This window comes from Pelophylax lessonae (genome assembly GCF_965119305.1).
Source record: "Pelophylax lessonae genome assembly, chromosome: 3".
Classification (NCBI taxonomy): Eukaryota; Metazoa; Chordata; class Amphibia; order Anura; family Ranidae; genus Pelophylax; species Pelophylax lessonae.
Genome location: NC_138770.1, coordinates 636,528,244 through 636,550,987, shown reverse-complemented (window position 1 = coordinate 636,550,987; position 22,744 = coordinate 636,528,244). Strand labels below are relative to the sequence as shown.

Below are 22,744 nucleotides of genomic sequence, written 5' to 3'. Positions count from 1 at the left end.
CTGAGGCCGATATCCACCATTGCTCTGGTGTCGCAAACTCTGACCGAGTGGGCTAAGCTTTTCCGCCGTGACCTGGGGGAAAAACTGCTCCCCCCTGGCTTTGCTGAGCTGGCGGACCAGCTTGTCCAGGGGCTGCAGTTTATCTGTGATGTCTCTTTGGATGCGGCTCTCCTAGTGGCTCGGCTCTCTTTTTTGGCAGTGGTCCGTGGGATTGTCTTTTGGCTTTAATGCTGGTCTGCGGACCAGACTTCTAAAAAGGCCTTGACTGATCTCTCCTTTCTACCGCAGGCTGCTAAGGGATGTGGACCCTCCTTCTTGGCTCATATGAAGTTTTTTCGTCCCTCGGGGTCGACTGACAAGGGCTCGAAGCCTTTCAGGGTCTCCTCTGGAGGATCTAAACGAACCTGGTCTGGACAGCCGCGGGCAGGCTTCTCCAGACCCGCGGACAAGGCTCCTTCAGCATGAAGGTGCGCCCTCTTCATGTATCGGGGGTTGGGGGGACGTCTTTGCTTGTTTCCGAACCCGTGGACTTCCCTGGTACAAGAGAAGTAGGTCCACAAAGTCATTCAGTCCAGGTCTTGTCCCCCGGCAAGGTTCTTTCTTTTATTCCAACTTGCGCCTGTCCCTGGACCGCTTACAGGGTCTGTTTGGGGCAGTACAAGACCTGTTTCTTCAAGGGATGATTGTCCCGGTTACGACTTCGGAACGCTTTCAGTATTTTTAACCAAACCTTTTTACAGTTCCCAGGAAGGAAGGCAAGGTGCATCCAATCCTGGTCCTCAAGGCGCTGAACTACTTTGTGCGGGTGCAGAAGTTCAGGATGGAGTCCATTTACATGGTGGTGGCATCCCTGCATCAGGGGGATTTTCTTGCCTCCATCGAAATCATCAAGGACGCTTGCCTTCACATTCCAATATGTGTCGGTCTCCAGCGCTTCCTCCGCTTTGCCGTGGGAGAGGAGCATTATCAGTTTGTGGCGTTACCCTTTGGTCTCGCCTCTGCTCCTCGGGTCTTCGCAAAAGTGTTAGCATTGCTACACCACTGGGGAATTGCGATACTGGGCTACTTGGACAATGACTTTCTGCAAGCGAAGTCTCCCACTGCTCTGGTGGAAAACCTGAAAATCGCCATACGAACTTGAGGGAGTTCGGCTGGATTCTGAATTTTCAGATATCTGCTCTGGTTCTGTCCACAAAGCTGGACTATCTGGGTCTGACTCTGGACTCGGCCTTAGCCAGAGTGCTCCTTCCTCTGGACAAACTCCAGAAATTGCAGGCTGCAATTCGTCTCCTGCTGTCCAGCAGATGGTCCTCCCTCTGGACTTGGATGCGGGGCCTGATGGTGTTTACCTTCGAGGCAGTTTCATATGAGGTCCCTAAAAAGGCAGATTCTAGCCAAATGAGTCAAGACTCTGCAGTCTCTAGACAATCAGATCCGACTGAGCCGGAAAACGAAAGGAGTCCCTGATATGGTGGATTCGCTCTCTGGCGCTTAGGCTGGGCGAATTCTTCCTCCCCTTGTATTGGACAGTGGTCACCATGGATGCCAGCCTGTCTGGCTGGAGAGGCGTCCTTGGCAAAAATTCTGCTCCAGGAAACTGGACACTGGAAGAGTCCAGACTGTACTGATCAATGTCTTGGAACTCTGAGCGATCAGACCATTGGACAGATCTTCTTCAGGGATGTCCAGTGCGCATTCAATCGGACAATACCACAGCAGTGGCTTATGTCAATCACCAAGGGGGCACAAAAAGGCACAAAAAGTGTCCTGGGGGCTCTGGAGGTAGCCGGCGTTCGAAGGTGGGAAGAACGGTTCGTTCCAGCCCTCTCCGCCATATACAATCCCAGGGTGGAAAACTGGTGGGCGGATTACCTTAGTCGGCAGACGTTGGACCAAGGAGAGTGGTCCCTTCATCTGGAGGTGTTTCATCAGTTGTGTCTCCGATGGGGCATCCCCGAGGCGGATCTGTTGGCCTCTCAGCTCAACAGAAAGATGCAGAGGTTTGTGGCTTGGTCAAGGGTTCCTCTGGCGGATGCCACGGATGTGCTGGTCTTCTGCCATGACTTCTACACAGGATCGAGGCAGAAGGGATTCCAGTCATCTTAGTGGCTCCGGACTGGCCTCGCCGGGCTTGGTACGCTGATCTGGTCTGGCTGGTCGCCGACGTTCCTTGGAAGCTTCCTTTCAGGGAGGATTTGCTGTCCCAAGCACCAATCTTCCATCCTGCTTTACAGTTGCTGGCTTTGACAGCTTGGCTGTTGAATGCCCGGTGCTGATGGATAGAGGTTTATCAGAGTCGGTGATTCAAACGCTGTTAATAGCTAGGAAATCTACTTCTAGGAAGATCTACCATCGTACATGGAAGACGTACATTGCGTAGTGTGAGTCTCTTGAGGTTCATTCTCGGTGGCTCTGATCTTAACCTTCCCACTCCGGGTACATATAACACAAACCCCTGACAAGTTGCATGAAATGATATATATACACACACCTAGTGATTTCTTAATATATTAGTAAGGACGGTCAGCAAATGGTGAAATGGACAGAAAAGGGGTGTTGTCGTCGTCCATAACAGATAGGATCAGATAATTCTAAAAAAATTTAACCACTGGACCGGTAGGATTTTCCCCCTTAATGACCAGGCCATTTTTTGCGATTCGGCACTGCGTTACTTTAATGGACAAGTGCACAGTCGTGCCAAGCTGTACCCAAATAAAATTGATGTCCTTTTTTTTTTCCACAAATCAAGCTTTCTTTTGGTGGTATTTGATCACCTGTACGATATTTTTATTTTTTGTGCTATAAACAACAACAACCAGCGACAATTCTGAAAAAAAAACCCCCAAAAAAAACAATATTTTTCACTGCTATATAACATTCCAAAAAAAAAAAAATCACTTTTTACACCCTTTTAGGCCAATTTGTATTCTGCTACAAATTTTTGGTAAAAAAATCGCAATAAGCATATTATGATTGGTTTGCGCAAAAGGTATCGTGTCTACAAACTAGGGGAAAGATTTGTCATTTTTATTTACTTTTACTAGTAATGGCGGTGATCTGCGATTTTTAGCGGGACCGCAACATTGCGGCGGTCAGATCGGACCCCTAAGTGACATTTTTGTCACTTTTGAAGGAACCAGTGACATTACTACAGTAATCAGTGCTAAAATATGCACTGTTACTGTAATAATGACACTGACAGGGAAGGGGTTAACCCAGGGATGATCAAAGGGTTAATTTTCAGCCTAGGGGAATGTTTTCTAACTGTGTGGGGGAGGGTCTTGTGAAATGAACTCAGAGACCTGTGATCCTATATGGAAGGATCACAGGCGCTCTGTGATCATTTTAAGAGAAAACAATGGTCTGCTGTGTTTACAACAGCTGACCGGTGTTCCCTCTCAGCGGGGAGCGATCGCGAGTGCCCGGCAGCAATTGCGGCCGCCAGCCCCATGGATCGGCGCCCCATGGATCGGCACCCCTGCTGCCTAGTGGGGACGGGTGCGCGCTTGCCCCCCAGGAGTGCTCCCCCAAACCGCCGTACAAGTATGGCGATTCGCGCAGCCAAGCCAGCCTGCCGCACTATATATGCGGCAGGCAGGCGGCAAGTGGTTAAGTATGCATAATCTGTAATAATATAAGTGGGTAAATAAGCCAGGAAAGATTTATGATGTTCAAAAAGGGGCTTGCCTTGCAATGATTTTTTAGGTGTAAAGAAAATGACGCCCAACAAAGGGCATATTAATCCTAAAACTATGGCCCTCCAGCTGTTTCAGAACTACACATCCCATGAGGCATTGCAAAACTCCAACATTCACAGACATGACTAGGCGGGATGGGAATTGTAGTTCCTGAACAACTGGAGGGTCCTAGTTTGAAGACTTTTGTGCTAGATAGTCACAGCGGCATTAACCAGATAGCAGCAAATATAAACATGTAGTATATCATATAGGCACTTCTAATGACCTAGAAGATATATAAAAAAGGGAAAGATCAATGATTTTTTAGAAAAAAATAAATAAAATAAAAAATCTGATTTTTTTTTATTCTATTTAAATCTTCTTTTTTTTTTTATTAAATATTGGCTTTTGGAGTAAATTATCTAAAGATAGTTTTCTATTTAGGATACATTAATAATTTGTTTAGCGTGAAATGTAGCTTAGTTATGTAACATGAGGCTGTATATTTCGGCAGTATTTACATTTTTGGTAAACTCATTCAATGAATCCAAGCTCTGCAAGCTAAGATAACATGTACTGCATTGATGCATTCACACAATTGCACAAGAAACCATGAGATAAAACAAAGTTCAGGAATTTTCCTTTTTTATTGTTTTGAAAACCTATGTACACTACAAACTGTATGATTGAATCAGTTCTGATATCGCTGTTTTACTAACCAGACAGCTTATTATTCTAAATTGCAAACAAAATAAAGGTTTTCTAATATTAAAGATTCTAACTACTGTACCAGGAAGAATAAGGCCTTACATTTAAAGATCACCTGTCATTTCAGATCCATCATGGCAGCGCCTGTTAGTGGGCATCCACTCACCTGCTGCCGCCACGTCCCTCATCTTGTTGTGTTACTGGATCACCATCCATCCCATAAAAGTAAATGGGACAGTTGGTGAGTCACCAGCGGGTCAGAGGAGGAGTTGTTGTGAGACAAAGATGACAGTTGCTCTTTAAAAATTATGATTTAAGTTTAGTTGATTTAAATCAAGTCTTTTTACTAGTGATTTTAAATTGTGATTTAAATTGACTTGATCTAAAGCAAATCCACCCTGCAACATATAGCGACCTTTGTAGGAATTCATACCAGCCTTCCAGAACCTCAAGACATTGGTGCGAAGTATGTTGTAATTAGTGATTATGTTATCCGTAAGTAGATAGTAAGTTGGTAACTGGGATGTTAACTGAAGTGAATTTCTCAATTTTTTACGTTTATCACTGATGGAAAAAAAGCATTGGGAATATATTGGGCTTTAGATAAGTAAATTATTTTTCTGTATCTCATGTTTCAGGACCCAACGAAATTGCTGGAGTTGTTCCAGGCAGCAATGAATTTGAGCACAAGTATGAAACACTTTGACTGTGTAACTGCATCCTACTTGCTGAAGTTCTTGCTATACCAGGAGGGTTTGGCGGCTGCTCTGCGTGACTGGGCACAAGGTGCACCAAATGCACCAAAATATCCTACATTTCACGTTGAAAGTACCAGTTTCATGGAGAGGAACACCTTCGCTGGTTAGTTGTGGACGATTTTTTTTCCTATTTGGTGAACAGATGTTTTGCACATGAAAATTTTGCTTTTGTTTTCATCTCTTTCTTCACTAAAAAAATCACTCATCTTCTGTCTTTTTTGAAGTATTTGAATATAATCAGCTTGAACATACTGTCAATACTTGTAAATGTGAATACTGTAACAGTCAGGGCTGTGCAGAAAGACCAAGTGCCCTAACCCATGACATCTGAATTGTGATTGATTGCTAGCAGTTATGGGTTGCATTTTGTGCTTCAACTGTGTTGTGTTACAAGTTATGCATGCGCAGTGTGGAACCATCACCGCGCATGCGTGAGCACTGGCCAATGGAATCGTCCGATGGAGTGCACAGCACCATCCCGAGATGCGGAAGTGCATCATGCGTTTTAAAGATGCCCGCGCTTGATGGTGATGTGCCTTAACCTTCGACAGCATCGCAAGCAAAAGATGCGCCCCGGAAAAAGCCAGATGCTTTCCCAATTTCCCAATGGCGTTGTTTATATCTGCCGAAACCGAAGTCGTAGCATCCGGTATCTTAAGCCATAAAGATGATTGGAGCCATTCTGGTCTTCAATCAGCTTTATGGTCAGCTGACGGAGCCACTGGCTGCTGTCACGGGTTACACGGTGGGACAGGAGAACCCGAGACAACCGTAGAAGGCGGCAGGAGGGGGGTCACTAGGATTGCTTTTACATGAAAGCCGACTGCTGGCTGTTAAAAACAATACCAAGATGATGCTTAAATCTGCAGGCATCATCCTGGTATGACCACTCAAATTCCAGGGACATACCAGTATGTTGCTGGTCCTTGTTAGGCATATATTGTAAGGTTCTTTTTTTTTTTTTTTTTTTTCCATGCAGCCTGTGGGCTGAATGAAAAAAGAGAACCGAACAGATTCCTCCATTCACATTGATCGATGTGGATGAATAAATCTCTGCCAGAAAGTGTGTGGTATGCCCACCATTAGACCTCCCAGCATCCACCCACTTCTAATGATTGACATACAGGAAAAAGAACATGCCTCCATTCGCATCGATCGATGTGCATGAAGAAATATCTGCCAAGCAAAGTGTAAAAATATATGGAAAAGCAAAGGGGAGATCCGCCATCTGTGTCCACCCATCCCCTATGCTTCGCCATATATGCTCTTTTTTTTTTTTTTTTCTAACTGCGGTGGTGAAATCACCTCCTACAGCGCTGCTATCATTGATTTACGTATATGCTGAGAGCAATTGCTGATTCTGTCAAAATAAACAAATCAGTGCTGCAGCTGATGGGCGTACCTGCAAAGCAAACTATGGTTACCAATGAAAAACCGTAACAATAAAACATTACAGTATAGCAGTATATTATAAAGTACAGTAAGAACAGATAATTAACTCAATAAAACGACAACTATTTTAAAGTTTTTTTTTTTTTTTTTTTTAATTTTTAAAATCTTTTTTGTAACTGTATAAAAACTTTAAAAGTTTAGGGCTAGGGTCTCTCAAAATGCGATAGCTATCTAACCTCCTTCGAGACCCTGTGTGAAAGTGTGCCTTAGACTGTGCCGTGCTGTACCCTATACTAATACACTACTAGTGTGTGGTAGCGACGGAAACAGACCCCAATGCAGAGACCAGGACACAGGGACAAAAAAAGCGCATGTCACGCCTAAATCCGCATTTTCTACTGACATGACATCTTCTTTGGGGTGAACTTTGGGTAGGGGTACCAGGGGGGACATGCCAGCAAATGCCTCTCATGCAGCCAGCTCACGGCATCTGGATTGTGAATTTGGGCCACAGCACCTTCTGGATACAGAAGGGCTGTGATGATCTCTTCCTGGAATTTTAGGAAAGATTCACTTCTTCCTGATGCTTTGTATAGCACATAAACATTCAGCAGAGCCAATTGGAATAAGTATACAGACCAGCAGACCAGTATCTGGCCTTACGGGCAATTAAGTACGGGGCCATTATCTGGTCGTTGAAGTCCACCCCTCCCATTTTTAGGTTGTATTTGTGGACACAGAGGGGCTTCTCAACAACACCAGTTGCTGCTGCAATTTGGAATCTCAGATCTGCGTGGAGGACAGAACAAAAACATTCCATGTGTCCCACCACTTCACTGTAAGCAATTTATTGCACTTTAAATAGGCTCTCTCTCCCCATCTAACTCGGGAATCTACAAGCCGTTGGGGGAAGTCCCAGCGATTAGGTCACACGGTGCCACATGCACCAATTCCGGAATCAAAAAGGTGACTAAAAAGTGGCAATAATTGTCCACGTATAAATGGTACGCCTTTCCGAATAAGGGTGAGACCAAGTCCCAAACAAGATTGCCGCTGCTACCTATGTAGTTTGGGCAGTTAGGGGGGCTCCACATTGCTATCTTTTTTTCTCGTAAATCCGGAAACTAAAGCCCCGTACACACGTACCGATGGTCGGCTTACAAATGTTCCTCTTTTCTCCCCGGGATGTCGGTGTCTGCTGAAAAGTGCAAAGACAGCACAAGGACAGCACAAGAATTTTGTCCGCCGACTGCAGAAGTGATGTCATGTAATGGTTAACTTTCCCTGTGTTTTCTATTTTCTGAGCATGCCCAGTCTTGCAAATCTGCGGTCTGTCGGCCGAATTGTGTACTGACAGGCGAACAATCGTCCGTTCTGGTGTCGGCATACAAATATTTTCATGTTTGCACGAAAGACTTTTGTCCGCGGATTGTGCGCAGACATCTGTCGGAGGCACCATACTAACACGCGTACAATCGGCAGATCCTTCGTCCACCGACGTTTGTATGCCGACGATCGGTACGTGTGTACGGGCCTTTACTGTATAGTCTGTTGCCCTGTCACAGAGCTTATACATTTTGACCCCATATCTGGCAGGGAGAAACAGTTTGAAAACAAGGCGGCCAGAAAATGTATTCAGGCACTCTTCAACGCAGACAGCTTGTTGGGGCGTATACAAGGCTGCAAACTTTTGGATGAAGTGATTTACAAGGGACCAAATTTTGTGGAGCCGGTGATATCCAGGGTCACCCCGAGGAAGACAGAGTTCATCGTCACTGAAGTGCATGAACCGCAAGATTTGCTCATATCTAGTCCTTGCCATGGCAGCAGAGCAGTGGACCTTTATGACTGCAACTCACTCTTTTTAGTAATGCCCATGATGAGGGATAGGCCCAAAAAAGTTTTAAATTCAGAAATAGTGATACGTTCCAAAGCAAATTCTCTGGCAAGGGTCAAATTTGGATTTACGGCGATACATTTATCTGCATATGAATTGCTTTGGTCCACAATAGAGCCATACCGATCTTTCGTGAAAAAACGCTCATAAAAATCAAGGGAAGTAAAACTGGCTGTTTCCACCTGAATTCCGTGTTGGCCAGTGAATGGGGGAAGTACGGGCGCTGCAGAATTGATGAGCTCCCAATCAGGATTTTCAAGCACATCAGGAAGAACACTTTGGGTTCTACAGGCCTGTCTTCGAATTCTTGGGGGCTGCGGGACACTACTTATGCTAGCCACCGCTCCAGCTTGCACTGCACTTAGGGGACTCATCACGTCACCAAGTGTTACTGCAGTGCTGGTTTGACTACGACCAGGGTGTACTAGACCGCTGGTGCTTGCCAGTTCACCAGAAGCTTGAGCGGCACTAGTACTGACACTGCTGCATACGAGAACCTACGATACACCATACGAGCAATTGTTGCACCTCAGCAACAGAAGAACCGGGTCGGGTACGCCTGACCTTAGCAGGGACCACTTCTCCGTCATCAGAGCTATCTGTCAGGGTGCCGCTGCTCCCTACAGGTTCGTAATCCTGAGCCTGATTCTGACAGCGAGGCTTTCCCATCGCTCTCATCTGTCATACTCAGCATCGTGTAGGCCTCTTCACTAGTGTACCTCTGTTTGGACATTTTGCCCGAAAAATTTATAGGTACCTAGTGTGACTCACCGGTAAAAAAGCACCTGGTTGTCAAGGACTGTTTGAACCGCTTCCAAAAAATTTAACTGCTAGTGCTAGCAGACTATAGCAGTATAGTGTTTGGGAAAACTATACTTAACTATTGGGGACACTGGTATAGTTCTGATCTTATCAAAGCTATTGACTTGTTCAGACACTATACTAGTAATGGAGGTGTTTAGTGTATGTGTGTGTCACTGGCAATCAAAGGGTTAAAATGTATTACTGAATGTGCGGCAGGCAATCTGACGTTGTCCTGAATTGACAATAACTAATGTTAACGCTAACTGATGTGACACTTTTCTGATCACTGTATTAAAGATCTGTACACTATAATAGTGACACTGTGGTGACAGGGCAATGAAGGGGTTAACTGGGGGTGTTCAGGGGTTAAATCTTTATTAGGGATATATAGTGGGTGCCCTAAACCTATCTGGGACTGCCTCTAACTACCACTGACTGCCTCTCAAACTAACGGATGTCACAAGTGACACTAATAGTGATCAGTAAATTATCTGTATACTGTATATAGTGATACTGTGAAAGGAAGTGAAAGGGTTAACTGGGGGGTGAGTAGGGGGTGATAAATGTGCCTATGTGTACTTGTGTCAGTGTAGTGCTTGTACTCACTGTCTGATGCACTCTTCTCTCACGCTGCAACTGAAAAGGGCTCCAAGAGAGCAGATTGCATAATTTCCTGTGCCTGTGTTTACATTACACAGGCACAGGATGTTCTGCAATTGGTTAGAACCGATCACCAGATCAAGGACAAAAATCAGCACATCACAGGGATGGCCCTATTCCTAAGCGCAACCGGCATACAGTTACTTACTGGTTCACACCTTGCCACAGTAAAACTGCAGTGGGTGGTAGGCAACTGGTTAAAGTCTATAAGCTGCATGCAGTCTGATTTCACAGAATGTGTTGCCCTCTGTTAAAGGGTGATATACTGCATTACTCTCCTTAGCCTGACCACAATTGCCTTTGCACTTAATGTTAAATATATAGTCTAACTGTAACTGAAATTACTAAAAAAGTTGTGTGGGGCTAGGCAGTCTATTAAATCATTATTGTTGAATGGGAGAACTGCCAATTTACCATTTCTTAGGGAAATGGATAGGTAGAACTAAAATACTATTAATGTTAATTGAAATGGTACATGTGTAGGGTGTCGAACTCCAGGCAGGCAGCTTTTGCACACCACTTGATTCTCACAGTCTCCTCTAATTGTAATGCAGGAAAGCGAGATCTGAAAAAAAGCTTTGCCACGCCTATGTTTCTGCCTAGTTTAGGAGTAGGACCTAGTTCCCCGCTGGGACTTTGGTCTTAGCTTGTCTTTTTTATTTTAAAAAGGAACCTCTGTTAAAAACTAAAATTTTTAGCTAGTTATGTTCCTGAGAGAACTGCAATCAACAGCCGGCCTGGGTTTCGGACTGGATATGCTAGATCCTTAAGGTCTCCTAGCCTAGCCAGCGAGTGTGTGCAGGTTATAGCCCAGCGCTAGGCCTCGCCACGACAGAGCCCCAATGGACAGGGGCTGGCCTTGAGAGTGATACACCTCGCCGGGAAGCACAGGACCTGATTTGGCCTGAGTTGCAGTGTACACCTTGGCCATCAGCACCCCCACCTCGAGTGGAGAGGTAGTCTGTCCGTAGTTGCGCCCAACCAATGTTGGTATGGTGAGTAGTGTCCCTCCATAGCTTTTGCGGTCTCAGGGTGGACGTGTGTCCCTCCTTGGGATGATTGGATCCCCGGGTTCCCTTCTATTCCCCCCAGCCCCTCTAAAAGTCACAATAGTCTTTTTGCCTCCAACCTAGCCCCACGCCCCCACCTCCCGGGGTTCGGTAGGAGCTGGCTTTGCCACTTGCTCCAGTAAGGGGGAATGGATGTGGTGGTTGCTGCCTGGGCTGTCCGGATCGCGCACGGGGGTCTTGTAGCAAGCTTCTGGCCCCTTGGGGATTAGTGACTGGGGCAGGGATGTCTTTTGGGCTCCCTGCGGGGGTTATAGGCTTGAGTGGGAACGGATGTTTCTTCATCCGCGGGTCTGCGCCTCACGTGGCAGGATCGGGTCGAAAATTGTTTCCTGTCCGGAACCATGGACCTCCTTGATTCAGGAAAAATAGGCCCACGAGCTGCTCCGATCAGGTTACAAGATCGAATTCAGGTCCCGACCTATGGACAGATTCTTCACGTCCAATTCTATGCCTATCTTCAGATCGGTTAAGGGATCTACGAGATGTGGTACAAGATCTGCTGTCGCAAAGGGTGGTTGTGCCGATTTACTCTCGGGAACGCTTTCAAGGGTTTTATTCAAACCTGTTTACTGTTAAAGGCTCTGAATCGCTTTGTGCGGGTACAGAGTTTTCATATGGAGTCCATTCGCCCGGTAGTGGCGCTCCTTCACCAAGGGGACTTTTTGGCCTCTATCGATATCGAGGACACAAATCTGCACATCCCTATTTACGCTGTACACCAGCGTTTTCTTTGCTTCACTGTAGGAGAGGAACATTATCAATTTGTGGCGTTACCTTTTGGTCTCGCCTCCGCCCCCAGGGTCTTCACCAACGTGTTGGCTCTGGTATTGGCATTACTGTGACAGCAGGAGATTGCGGTACTGGGGCACCTGGATGATCTCCTCTTAAGAGTAGACTCACATTCAGGCCGGTTCGGCGACTTGTCAATCACGGTACCAACTCTGCAAGAGTTTGGTTGGAACATCAATTTAAAAAAATCTGCTCTGGTCCCATCTTCAAAGCTGGATTATCTGGGTCTGACTCTGGACTCGGTGAGGGTGTTTCTTCCCCCTGGAGAGCTGCAAAAGTTTCAGAAGTCGATTTGCCTGCTGTTCTCCAGCAACCTTTCCTCTGCAGATTTGCATGTGAGCCTTCGGTCTGGTGGCCCCAGACTGGCCTTGCCGGTCTTGGTACGCAGATCTGGTAAGGTTTGTCACCGATGCTCCTTGGAGACTTCCTCTCTGGGAAGATCTGCTGTCTCAAGGGCCGATCTTCCATCCTGCTTTACAGTCGCTGGCTTTAATGGCGTGGCTGTTAAAAGCCAGGTTTTAAAGGACAGTGGTCTCTCTGACTCAGTGATTCCTACAATGTTAAAGGCTGAAAAATCTACCTCCAGGAAGATCTATCATCGTATGTGGAAATCGTACATCCCATGGTGTGAATCGCTGAAGGTGCATCCTCGCTTTTTTCGTTGGCTAGGATTTTGGCCTTTCTCCAAAGAGGGGTTGAACAGCGGTTGGCCTTGGGTATTGTCTGTTCTTTAAAAACCTCCCATTGAGAATGTTAGGGAGATTCCTCTGCTTAACACTGTTACAGAAGGTAGCTTTTTTGGTGCCTATTACCTCTGCTCGCAGAGTATCTGAATTGGCAGCACTATCCTGCTGTTCACCTTATCTGGTGGTCCACAGAGAGAATCTTTCTCTGAAGTTCATTGACAGACACAGCACCCACCCCTCTGTCTTGAGTGGGTTGGGGGTTTTTTCCTCTAAACACTTCTTGCAATGAAACTGAAGCCTATAGCAGAGTGTGTGGGTGTATTCCTGCAGGGACGGCCCCATAGGCGTGGTAAAGCTTTTTTCTGACTAGTGTTCTACTCCTGTAGGGGGCAGCATAACCTAATGGTCAAGAATTATATGGAGCTGCGTCTGTCAATGAACTTCAGAAAAAAGGATTTCTGCTATAAAACATTCTCAATAAAAAATGTATATTCTGTTACAAATTTTTGGTAAAAAAAATCCTAATAAGTGTATTTTGATTGGTTTGGCCAAAAGTTATAGTGTCTACAAACTATGGGATAGATTTATAGTATATTTTTTTTTTTTTTTTATTGCTTTTACTAGTAAATCAGTGATTTTTAGCAGGACTGTGACATTGCGGGGGACAAATCTGACACGAAGTGACACTTTTTGGGGACCAGTGACACCATTACAGTGATCAGTGCTAAAAAAAAAATGCACTGTTACTGTTTAAGTGTGCTCCTAGGGAGTGTGCTCCTAGGGATTGCTTTCTACAAACTGTGGGGGGAATGGATGTGCTAGTAGTAAAGAGATCTGTGTTTTAGCTTAGCTGAAACACAAGATCTCACTCTACCTATGTGACACAACAGCCTTCTGCCTTGTTTACATAGGCAGACAGGCGTTCTGTCATTCTCCTGCACGATCGCGGGTGGCCATCGCGGCCGAAGGACAAGCTGACTGGCTCCTGCTGTGTCTAATCACAGCGGGCACGGCGCTCCGGCAGCGCAAGTGCGCCCCCGAGAGCCCCTGCACAAAATATAGTACCCATACATCATTTTGCGCAGCTGGAAGTGGTTAAACTCCAGATACAAGTTTATTCGAATATAAATTGAAGTGGAAGATTGTACACCAAAACCAACACGTTTCTAATGCCAAAACTCACCTCCTTACTCAGGGCTTTCAAAAGAAGTAGAGTTCTTTTTAACCAGTTTTGTAATCCAATTTGGCTGGACAACACAATCAGGTCCCTATCACCTTTCTTCTGTTAAGCTAAACAGTTGGTCAAGAACTCTTTCCAAACCTGCAGAATAAAACAAATGACACGCCTTGGTTTTTGTTTACAATCGTCAGTTTTTTTACACATCGGAATAAACTTTTTTTCAGGACTTTTCTGGCACACATCTTTGTTCAATTGCAAAGCACAGCGGTTGCGCCTTTTTCCACCTAAATCAAAGCAAGTCTGTACTCTCCTGTAACCCACGTTGACGCTTTGGCAGATATTCTTTGGTGTTTTATGTGATTACCTGGGCTTGCTCCAGACCATTTTTATTTGCTACAGAAAACATACTAAAAAAGAAATTTAACTTTGGCTGCTCAATGTTGAAGCATAGCCTCTTAGTGCCATCTGTATTTATTTTAAGAACGGGTTGAACGGTTGGTATTTTACACGCATCCTTTTAAAAATGAAAAAAAAGGTATCCAAAAAAACAAAACCGAGTCCAGGACTTTAAACCACAGAAAAAATGTTGCTTTATATGGTTGCTTAGATCCTGCTAGCACCTAAATTACTCCTTTCTCAGTACTTGAAACCAGCTTCTATAAAGAATGAGGGGGGCGGTAATGGCTGGTTGCCACCAGTCTTAAAGGGATTCTAAAGGAAAAATTAAAGAAAAAAAAAAGTGTGTCTTGTTATACACCTGCTCTGTGCAATGGTTTTGCACAGAGCAGCTCCAGTTATCTTTTTGGGTCGTCCATTTATACACACAGCGTTGCTCAGCACTGCCCCCCTGCTCTCTCCTTACTGGCTCACTGGCTGTAATTTCCTGCAGCAGGAGCCAATGGAGCCATCCTTTCTCACACTGTGTGAGCCAATGAGGAGAGAGAGACCCAGGAGACTCATGCACATCACTGGATTGGGCTTAGGTAAGTATGGTGGGGGCGCTGCACACATCTTGAGTCTTTAGAACCACTTTAAAGCCTAACTCTGTTTTAGTGAACTTTAGACAGAACTGAATGCAGTTTCATAAAACTTGCGAGCAGGCAGGGTATTTATCACAGAAGAGAGTGTAAAATCTGGTGCAGCTGTGCATAGAAACCAATCGACTTCTAGGTTTGGGATCAGTCTCAATGCTACATACAGTTCTATACAGCACTGATAGCGGCTTGCATGTGTTAAGAAAGGAGATCGTCATTTGGAACAGCTTGGTCCAAATTAACTAATAACGTTCACCAAAACATGGAGATAGGCTTTTTAAAAGCCAAAAAACCCCTCTAAAATAGCCAGCACCCCTAAAACACTTTGTATTAAAACAGAAGCGTTAGTTGCATATATTTGTGGATCTATGTCGACTGCATTGTCCAGACCTCTCTACATACTGCGGTTTTTAAATTTAAACAAAACCCCATACACACGGGCTGAATATTGGGCAGTATCAGTTGGTTCAATAGAAACTGTCCGACATTCAGCCCATTTGTACGGCAGCCGGTCTGACAGAAGCTGGCCGAACATCCAGCTTCTGACGAAAGGGCATGGTCGCAAAAGTACTGCCGAACGGCATCCAATGGCTGGGAGCGCTGACCAGTGTGTTATGGAGGTGAACCTTCCCCTCGTCAGAACACAATAGCTCAGTGGGAGAGATCGCTGTACTAACATTGAATAGTTAGTACAGAAACTCCTCCCAAGCTCTTCAGTTTTTTTTTCCGTTCAGCCCACTGGGTTGAATGAAAAAAAAAAACTGCTAGTGTGTACCAGGCTTAACAGGGCTCCCATACTGGGACATACACAGCAATAAAGTACAGTTATGCCTGGGGTGTTACTTATGCCTCCTTAAAGGTGAGGAAACACACCAGAAGCCTAGCAGAGTACAAAGGCTGCTGAGGACTTCCAGTGTGTCTAGGTCAGCCTTTTTCAACCAGAGTGCCTTGAGGTTTCTTGGGGGGTGCCTTGGCAAAATACCTAAAAGTTGATCAAAAACTGTATACAAGCCAGTGGGTGGGTGAAGCCTGCCTTTTAGTTACACAAAGCCACAGGTTTTCATTAAGCACCATTTCGACTTTATAGATCTAGACACTGGCATCCTAACAGCCAATGATGTCATCAGTTGATAAGGAGGATGTCTGTCGCCTCCACAGCATCCTTCTTTTGACCCTCCTATGCCCCTCTCCCTCAGCACTGGGGTCAAATTAGCTGACTGATGGAGAGAAATTGAGGGAGAAGAGAAACATAGGAATACTACTAGTCAGTACCAGTGTGCAAAAGTGTATTTGTCTTGGAAGAATAAATTACCTCGAACATTGGGTGTTCTACATGTGAATGTTGCTGCGTTATGTAAAACTATTAGAATAGTTTTTTACATTTTAGAATGAGGTGCCTCAAGGCTTTCCAATATTTTAAAGGCTTCCTTGGGAATGTCCAAGATTTTAAAGGGTGCCTTGAGATTGTCTGTCTATCATTTTAAAGCAGGGGTGGGGAACCTTTTTTCTGCCAAGGGCCATTTGGATTTTTGTAACATCATTCGGGGGCCGTACAAAATAATCAACTTAGAAATTTGCCTGTTATATTTGACCACAGCGTGCCCCCTATCAATGCAGAGTGACCACAGCGTGCCCCCTATCAATGCAGAGTGACCACAGCTGCCCCCTTTCAATGCAGAGAGACCACAGCGTGCCCCCTTTCAATGCAGAGAGACCACAGCGTGCCCCCTTTCAATGCAGAGAGACCACAGCGTGCCCCCTTTCAATGCAGAGAGACCACAGCGTGCCCCCTTTCAATGCAGAGAGACCACAGCGTGCCCCCTTATAATGCAGACTGACCACAGCGTGCCCCCTTACAATGCAGACTGACCACAGTGTGCCCCCTTACAATGCAGACTGACCACAGTGTGCCCCCTTACAATGCAGACTGACCACAGCATGCCCCCTTACAATGCAGACTGACCACAGCGTGCCCCCTTACAATGCAGACTGACCACTGCGTGCCCCCTTACAATGCAGAATGACCACAGTGTGCCCCCTTACAATGCAGACTGACCACAGCGTGCCCCCTTACAATGCAGACTGACCAAAGCATGCCCCCTTCAATGCAGACTGACCACAATGCAGAGTGAACAGCGTGCCCCCTTAAAATGCAGAGTGAACAGCGTGCCCCCTTAAAATGCAGAGTGAACAGTGTGCCCCCTTAAAATGCAGAGTGAACAGTGTGCCCCCTTAAAATGCAGAGTGAACAGTGTGCCCCCTTAAAATGCAGAGTGAACAGCGTGCCCCCTTAAAATGCAGAGGGAACAGCGTGCCCCCTTAAAATGCAGAGTGAGCAGCGTGCCCCCTTAAAATGCAGTGGACAGCGTGCCCCCTTAAAATGCAGAGTGAACAGCGTGCCCCCTTAAAATGCAGAGTGAACAGCGTGCCCCCTTAAAATGCAGAGTGAACAGCGTGCCCCCTTAAAATGCAGAGTGAACAGCGTGCCCCCTTAAAATGCAGAGTGAACAGCGTGCCCCCTTAAAATGCAGAGTGAACAGCGTGCCCCCTTAAAATGCAGAGTGAACAGCGTGCCCCCTTAAAATGCAGAGTGAACAGCGTGCCCCCTTAAAATGCAGAGTGAACAGCGTGCCCCCTTAAAATGCAGAGTGAACAGCGTGCCCCCTTAAAATGCAGAGTGAACAGCGTGCCCCCTTAAAATGCAGAGTGAACAGCGTGCCCCCTTAAAATGCAGAGTGAACAGCGTGCCCCCTTAAAATGCAGAGTGAACAGCGTGCCCCCTTAAAATGCAGAGTGAACAGCGTGCCCCCTTAAAATGCAGAGTGAACAGCGTGCCCCCTTAAAATGCAGAGTGAACAGCGTGCCCCCTTAAAATGCAGAGTGAACAGCGTGCCCCCTTTAAAATGCAGAGTGAACAGCGTGCCCCCTTTAAAATGCAGAGTGAACAGCGTGCCCCCTTTAAAATGCAGAGTGAACAGCGTGCCCCCTTTAAAATGCAGAGTGAACAGCGTGCCCCCTTTAAAATGCAGAGTGAACAGCGTGCCCCCTTTAAAATGCAGAGTGAACAGCGTGCCCCCTTTAAAATGCAGAGTGAACAGCGTGCCCCCTTTAAAATGCAGAGTGAACAGCGTGCCCCCTTTAAAATGCAGAGTGAACAGCGTGCCCCCTTAAAATGCAGAGTGGACAGCGTGCCCCCTTAAAATGCAGAGTGGACAGCGTGCCCCCTTAAAATGCAGAGTGGACAGCGTGCCCCCTTAAAATGCAGAGTGGACAGCGTGCCCCCTTAAAATGCAGAGTGGACAGCGTGCCCCCTTAAAATGCAGAGTGGACAGCGTGCCCCCTTAAAATGCAGAGTGGACAGCGTGCCCCCTTAAAATGCAGAGTGGACAGCGTGCCCCCTTAAAATGCAGAGTGAACAGCGTGCCCCCTTAAAATGCAGAGTGAACAGCGTGCCCCCTTAAAATGCAGAGTGGACAGCGTGCCAAGCCCCCCCGACCAGTGCACTTGACTTACCTTCCTCACTTCGAGTCCTCCCGCGTCCCGCCTCCTCCTCGGCAATGGCATTGGCCGAGGAGGGGGAGGATCCGTGAGACAATAGCGAATTTTCATTCGCTATTGTCACACAAATGGGCGGGCTCGAGACGCACTGCTCTGCGCCTCGGGTCCACCCTTTTCGGAGACTCAGTGTCAGGACGGAGCCATCGGCTCCTTCTGACACAGCAGCACGGGGAGGGGGGGCGGACGTCACGATCGTGCGGGCCGGACGTCACGATCGTGCGGGCCGCATGGGGCCCGCGGGCCGCAGGTTCCCCACCCCTGTTTTAAAGGGTGCCTTGAGATTGTCTATCGTTTTAAAGGGTGCCTTGACTGAAAAAATGTTTAGAAACAGTGGTCTAGGCAATCAATAACTAGCTTTTTTAAAGCAAGGTGCATGTAACCAGCACACTTACCTGCAGGAAACAAAATAAAAATAAACTATTTTGCTCTAAGAGTTAGTAGCACTAACATTTTGGCGGTGCTGATGACATTCGCAGCCAAAGCAACTAACATTTAAAATCCTTTCTCCTACTGTCATCCATTTTTTATTTTAGAGGGGTGCCCATCCAACAGTGGCTTACATTTAGATTTGCAACTAACACTTGTGTTTTTAATACAATGTTTAGAGAGTGCTGGCTATCTATTTTTTGGATGTATACAGCACCACTGTTACCCATGCCTCCTTTTTTACATAAGACAATTGGGCGACAGTGCAGGACATGCGGGACATGATGTTCAATGTTCACCAGGTATCCTTCTAAAGAAAGTTGCAAACTGAAAATGACTTTTTAAATTACATTAACGTGTAATTTATTCACTTTGGTGTTGTCTTTGTAATTTAAAGCAGACCTTCACCCATTAAAAGAAGTTTCTCTTACGTCCTCCGACAGTCGCCGCCTCTTCATATTCGTCACATATGAGGTATTAGACTTTGCTCCGAAGGAGTAGCTAGGCAACAGAATATGTTAACATTAAAGCTTTTAACATATCCCACCCTCAAGGGGTGGTCCCCTCAGTCAATACCCTCCTACTTCCTGCAACCATATCTCAGTTTTAATGTCTAGCTTGTCAGGAGTGGCTGGCTCTCTCTGTGCTGGGGCTTTCTGCCCCAGACTCTTTCTTCTTTTTGAAATTTTGTTTGAGTTTTCTCTCTACCTTTACTTAGCTGTTATTTTTGTCAGCGTTAGTTAGTTCTTCTGATGAAGAGGATCATGCGGGCTGGGTCTCGGGCTGATCCCCCTGGTCGCAGGTCGTGGGTCAGTGGCTTCCCAGCCTGCCATCGAGCGTTCAGCCAGGTAACGCTCCTGGCACAGTGAACGACCCATCCCTGTTCGGTGCAGTGGCTACCTCACTGGACGCTGTGCGGTTTCTTAACCCCCATTTTGTGCGTCTTGAATTGCGACTCTCCCTGCCTCATGTGCAGCGGCTTGTTCGCCTGTGCGGGTCCCCCACGCCATTGTGAGGTAAGTGTATCTATGTGGGGGCCTGTCTGTCTGGGGGGGTGTCAGTCTGGGACTGTGTAACCTGCCTCTATTCACACTGCTTGTCTCCCTATCTCTCGGCTGCATGCTGTGGGCTGCAAGGGGGGGGGGGGGGAGCTGTGTGACACTGTGTGTGTCAGTCTGATCAGTGTGTGAAGCTGTGTGCTGTGGGGCATGTTTTTTTGGCATGTTTGGGCATATACAGCGATCGCTGCGGCGATCTGACATGTATTCTTATACAGGGATGGCATCAGTACAGGCTGATGTATGCGTTTCCACCGATTCAGTTGCTGTCCAGGTTCCTTCGCAGGTTACACTCGGAACGCAGCACGGTGATTCTGGTGGCACCGGACTGGCTCCGCCGGTCCTGGTACGCAGACCTCGTGAATCTGGCGGTCGACGCCCCGTGGCGTCTGCCTCTTCGAGACGATCTACTGTCTCAAGGACCGATATACCATCCTGCTTTACAGTCGCTGGCTTTGACGGCCTGGCTGTTGAGACCGAGGTCCTGAAGGAGAAGGGTCTCTCTCCGGAGGTCGTTCATACTTTGATCAACGCGAGGAAGTCTTCCTCGGGGAAGGTTTATTACCGTACTTGGAAGGCCTATTTTGCCTGGTGTGAGTCCAGGGGGTTTTCACCCCGCACGTACTCGGTTTCCCGTGTGCTGTCTTTCCTTCAAACGGGAGTTGATCAGCGTTTGGCGCTGGCTACGATAAAGGGTCAGGTGTCTGCACTGGCCGTTCTGTTTCAACGTCCCGTGGCTTCCAACTCCTTGGTTGGCACCTTTGTTCAGGGTGTGCGGCATCTGGTTCCTCCTAGGAGGGATCCCTTGCCCCCTTGGGACTTGAATCTCGTTCTGTCTGTGTTGCAACGTGCTCCTTTTGAACAGATCAGGGAGATCTCGTTGTCTATGTTGTCCAAAAAGGTCGCCTTTTTGGTGGCGATCACTTCGGCTCGCAGAGTGTCGGAGCTGGCAGCTTTGTCCTGCAAGTCTCCGTACCTGGTTGTTCATTTGGATAAGGTGGTCTTGCGACCTAATCCTTCTTTTCTTCCGAAACGAGTTTCGGAATTCCATCTTAATGAGGATATTGTCTTACCTTCGCTGTGCGCGAAGCCTAAACATCCACAGGAGGTGAGATTGCATTCTCTGGATGTTGTTCGGGCGATTAGGGTTTACCTTAAATCGACTGAGTCTTTTCGAAAGACGGACTCCTTGTTTGTTCTTCCAGAGGGTCCTCGGAAGGGCATGGCGGCTTCGGCCTCTACCATTGCCAAATGGATCAGGCAGACCATTGAACAGGCCTATGCCTTGCAGGGGAAGGTTCCCCCTGTGCCTGTGAAGGCGCACTCTACTAGATCTTTGAGTACGTCTTGGGCCTGTCGTCATGGGGCTTCTGTAGCCCAGGTGTGTAAGGCGGCGACCTGGTCGACCGTACACACGTTCACAAGATTCTACAAAGTAGATGTTCAGGCATCGGCAGATGCTTCCTTTGGCCGCAAGGTTCTTAGTGCGGCAATTTCCTAGGGTCCCTTGTTGGGGACCTCTGGCTGTTGGGATAAGTTTTACATTCCCTGGTTTTTTGTCTTTTCCTGGGTTGTTGCTCCTGTTGAGCACTTGTTTTTTCCTGTTGCCCAGCTGGTTTCCTTCCTTTGGTAAGGTTCCTTTCTTTGATGCGGAGACTGCGTTGCCTTTTCGGCGCGGATGCGTTTCCCACCCCTCATGTTTGCACTGCTTTGGGACGTCCCCATATGTGACGAATATGAAGAGGCGGCGACTGTCGGAGGACGTAAGAGAAAACGGAATTTTTGTAAAATCTTACCTGTAAAATTCCTTTCTCTGAGTCCTCCGACAGTCGCCGCCCCCGCCCCTCTTTTGGGGTTTGGTTGTATACTCTACTGCTATTCCACTAAAACTGAGATATGGTTGCAGGAAGTAGGAGGGTATTGACTGAGGGGACCACCCCTTGAGGGTGGGATATGTTAAAAGCTTTAATGTTAACATATTCTGTTGCCTAGCTACTCCTTCGGAGCAAAGTCTAATACCCCATATGTGAAGAATATGGAGAGGCGGCGACTGTCGGAGGACTCAGAGAAAGGAATTTTACAGGTAAGATTTTACAAAAATTCCGTTTTCTCTCATCTGCTCCCTAAATTGTTCAGACTAGCAGATAATATACCATTTTAGGAAATGTTTAACACCCTTTTCTTGTGTAGCCCTCCACTGTCTGAGTTCCTGACATAGACAAGGTTGACGTAGGTTTCCTCCCCACTGCCTCCTGGGGTGTCCCAGGAAGTAGTTTTAGTAAGGTGTGCATGTTTGCATTGAGATCTCATGCATTTGCAGGTAAGCCACTAGTCTGTGTCAGGTATTTAAGATCTGGCAGAGACCTGTGATATGTCTGCGCATGCACGGGATATTTCAGAATGGCAACATGGGATTAGAGCGGCGAAGTAGAACTTTGTCTGCAAAAATGACAACGCTGGTTTCCATAAGTATATATTTTTTTTTTTACCATACAGGAACAGTTTTTAAATGGAGGGAATTTAGTTGAACGTAGATGGGGTGAAGTCTCTCTTTAGTGCTTGTATAGCCATAACTTTTTTTTTGTTTTGGATGGAGTGGGAAACAGAATCTCTATCCAGTTTTTATTGCTTTCTTTGTCTCTACTGGGGAAATTAAGAAAATTATGTTTTAATTTTTGGGTGCAGATACTCTATAAACTGTGGACGATTTTTTAAAATTAGTTTTAATTAAAGTTATGAAGAATTTTTTTTTTTTTTTTTTTTACTTCCTGCCTACGAGGTGCAACGGGACGTAAAAGGAAATTCCCTCTTAGACAGTTGTCCCCAGTACATGCGTGCCTATTGGAAGATTTCTCCTCACTTCTGGTGACAACTCTAAAATTCCGTAATATCACAGCTTACCAGTCCTTAGATCAGGTGTCGGCATTAGTTCTCTTTTTTTTTTTGCAGGCATTTCTCTCTTTGTTTTCTATAGGTAATCCTGCTAATAACACCCAACATTTACTCACTGTACTGTATATATGGAGGAGCCATGGTTGTGAAACGAG

The 22,744-nt window shown here is 46.4% G+C and overlaps 1 protein-coding gene across 2 annotated transcripts in view; it reads left to right on the top strand.

Moving 5' to 3' along the window:
- The window catches only part of THADA (THADA armadillo repeat containing), a 1,178,628-nt gene that overhangs the window by 124,595 nt on the left and 1,031,289 nt on the right, over positions 1-22,744 (top strand). For both annotated transcript variants that reach the window (XM_082249837.1, XM_082249838.1), the window contains exon 17: positions 5,024-5,246. In XM_082249837.1, coding sequence (XP_082105963.1) covers positions 5,024-5,246 — 223 coding nt within the window. The remainder of the gene's footprint in view (positions 1-5,023; positions 5,247-22,744) is intronic.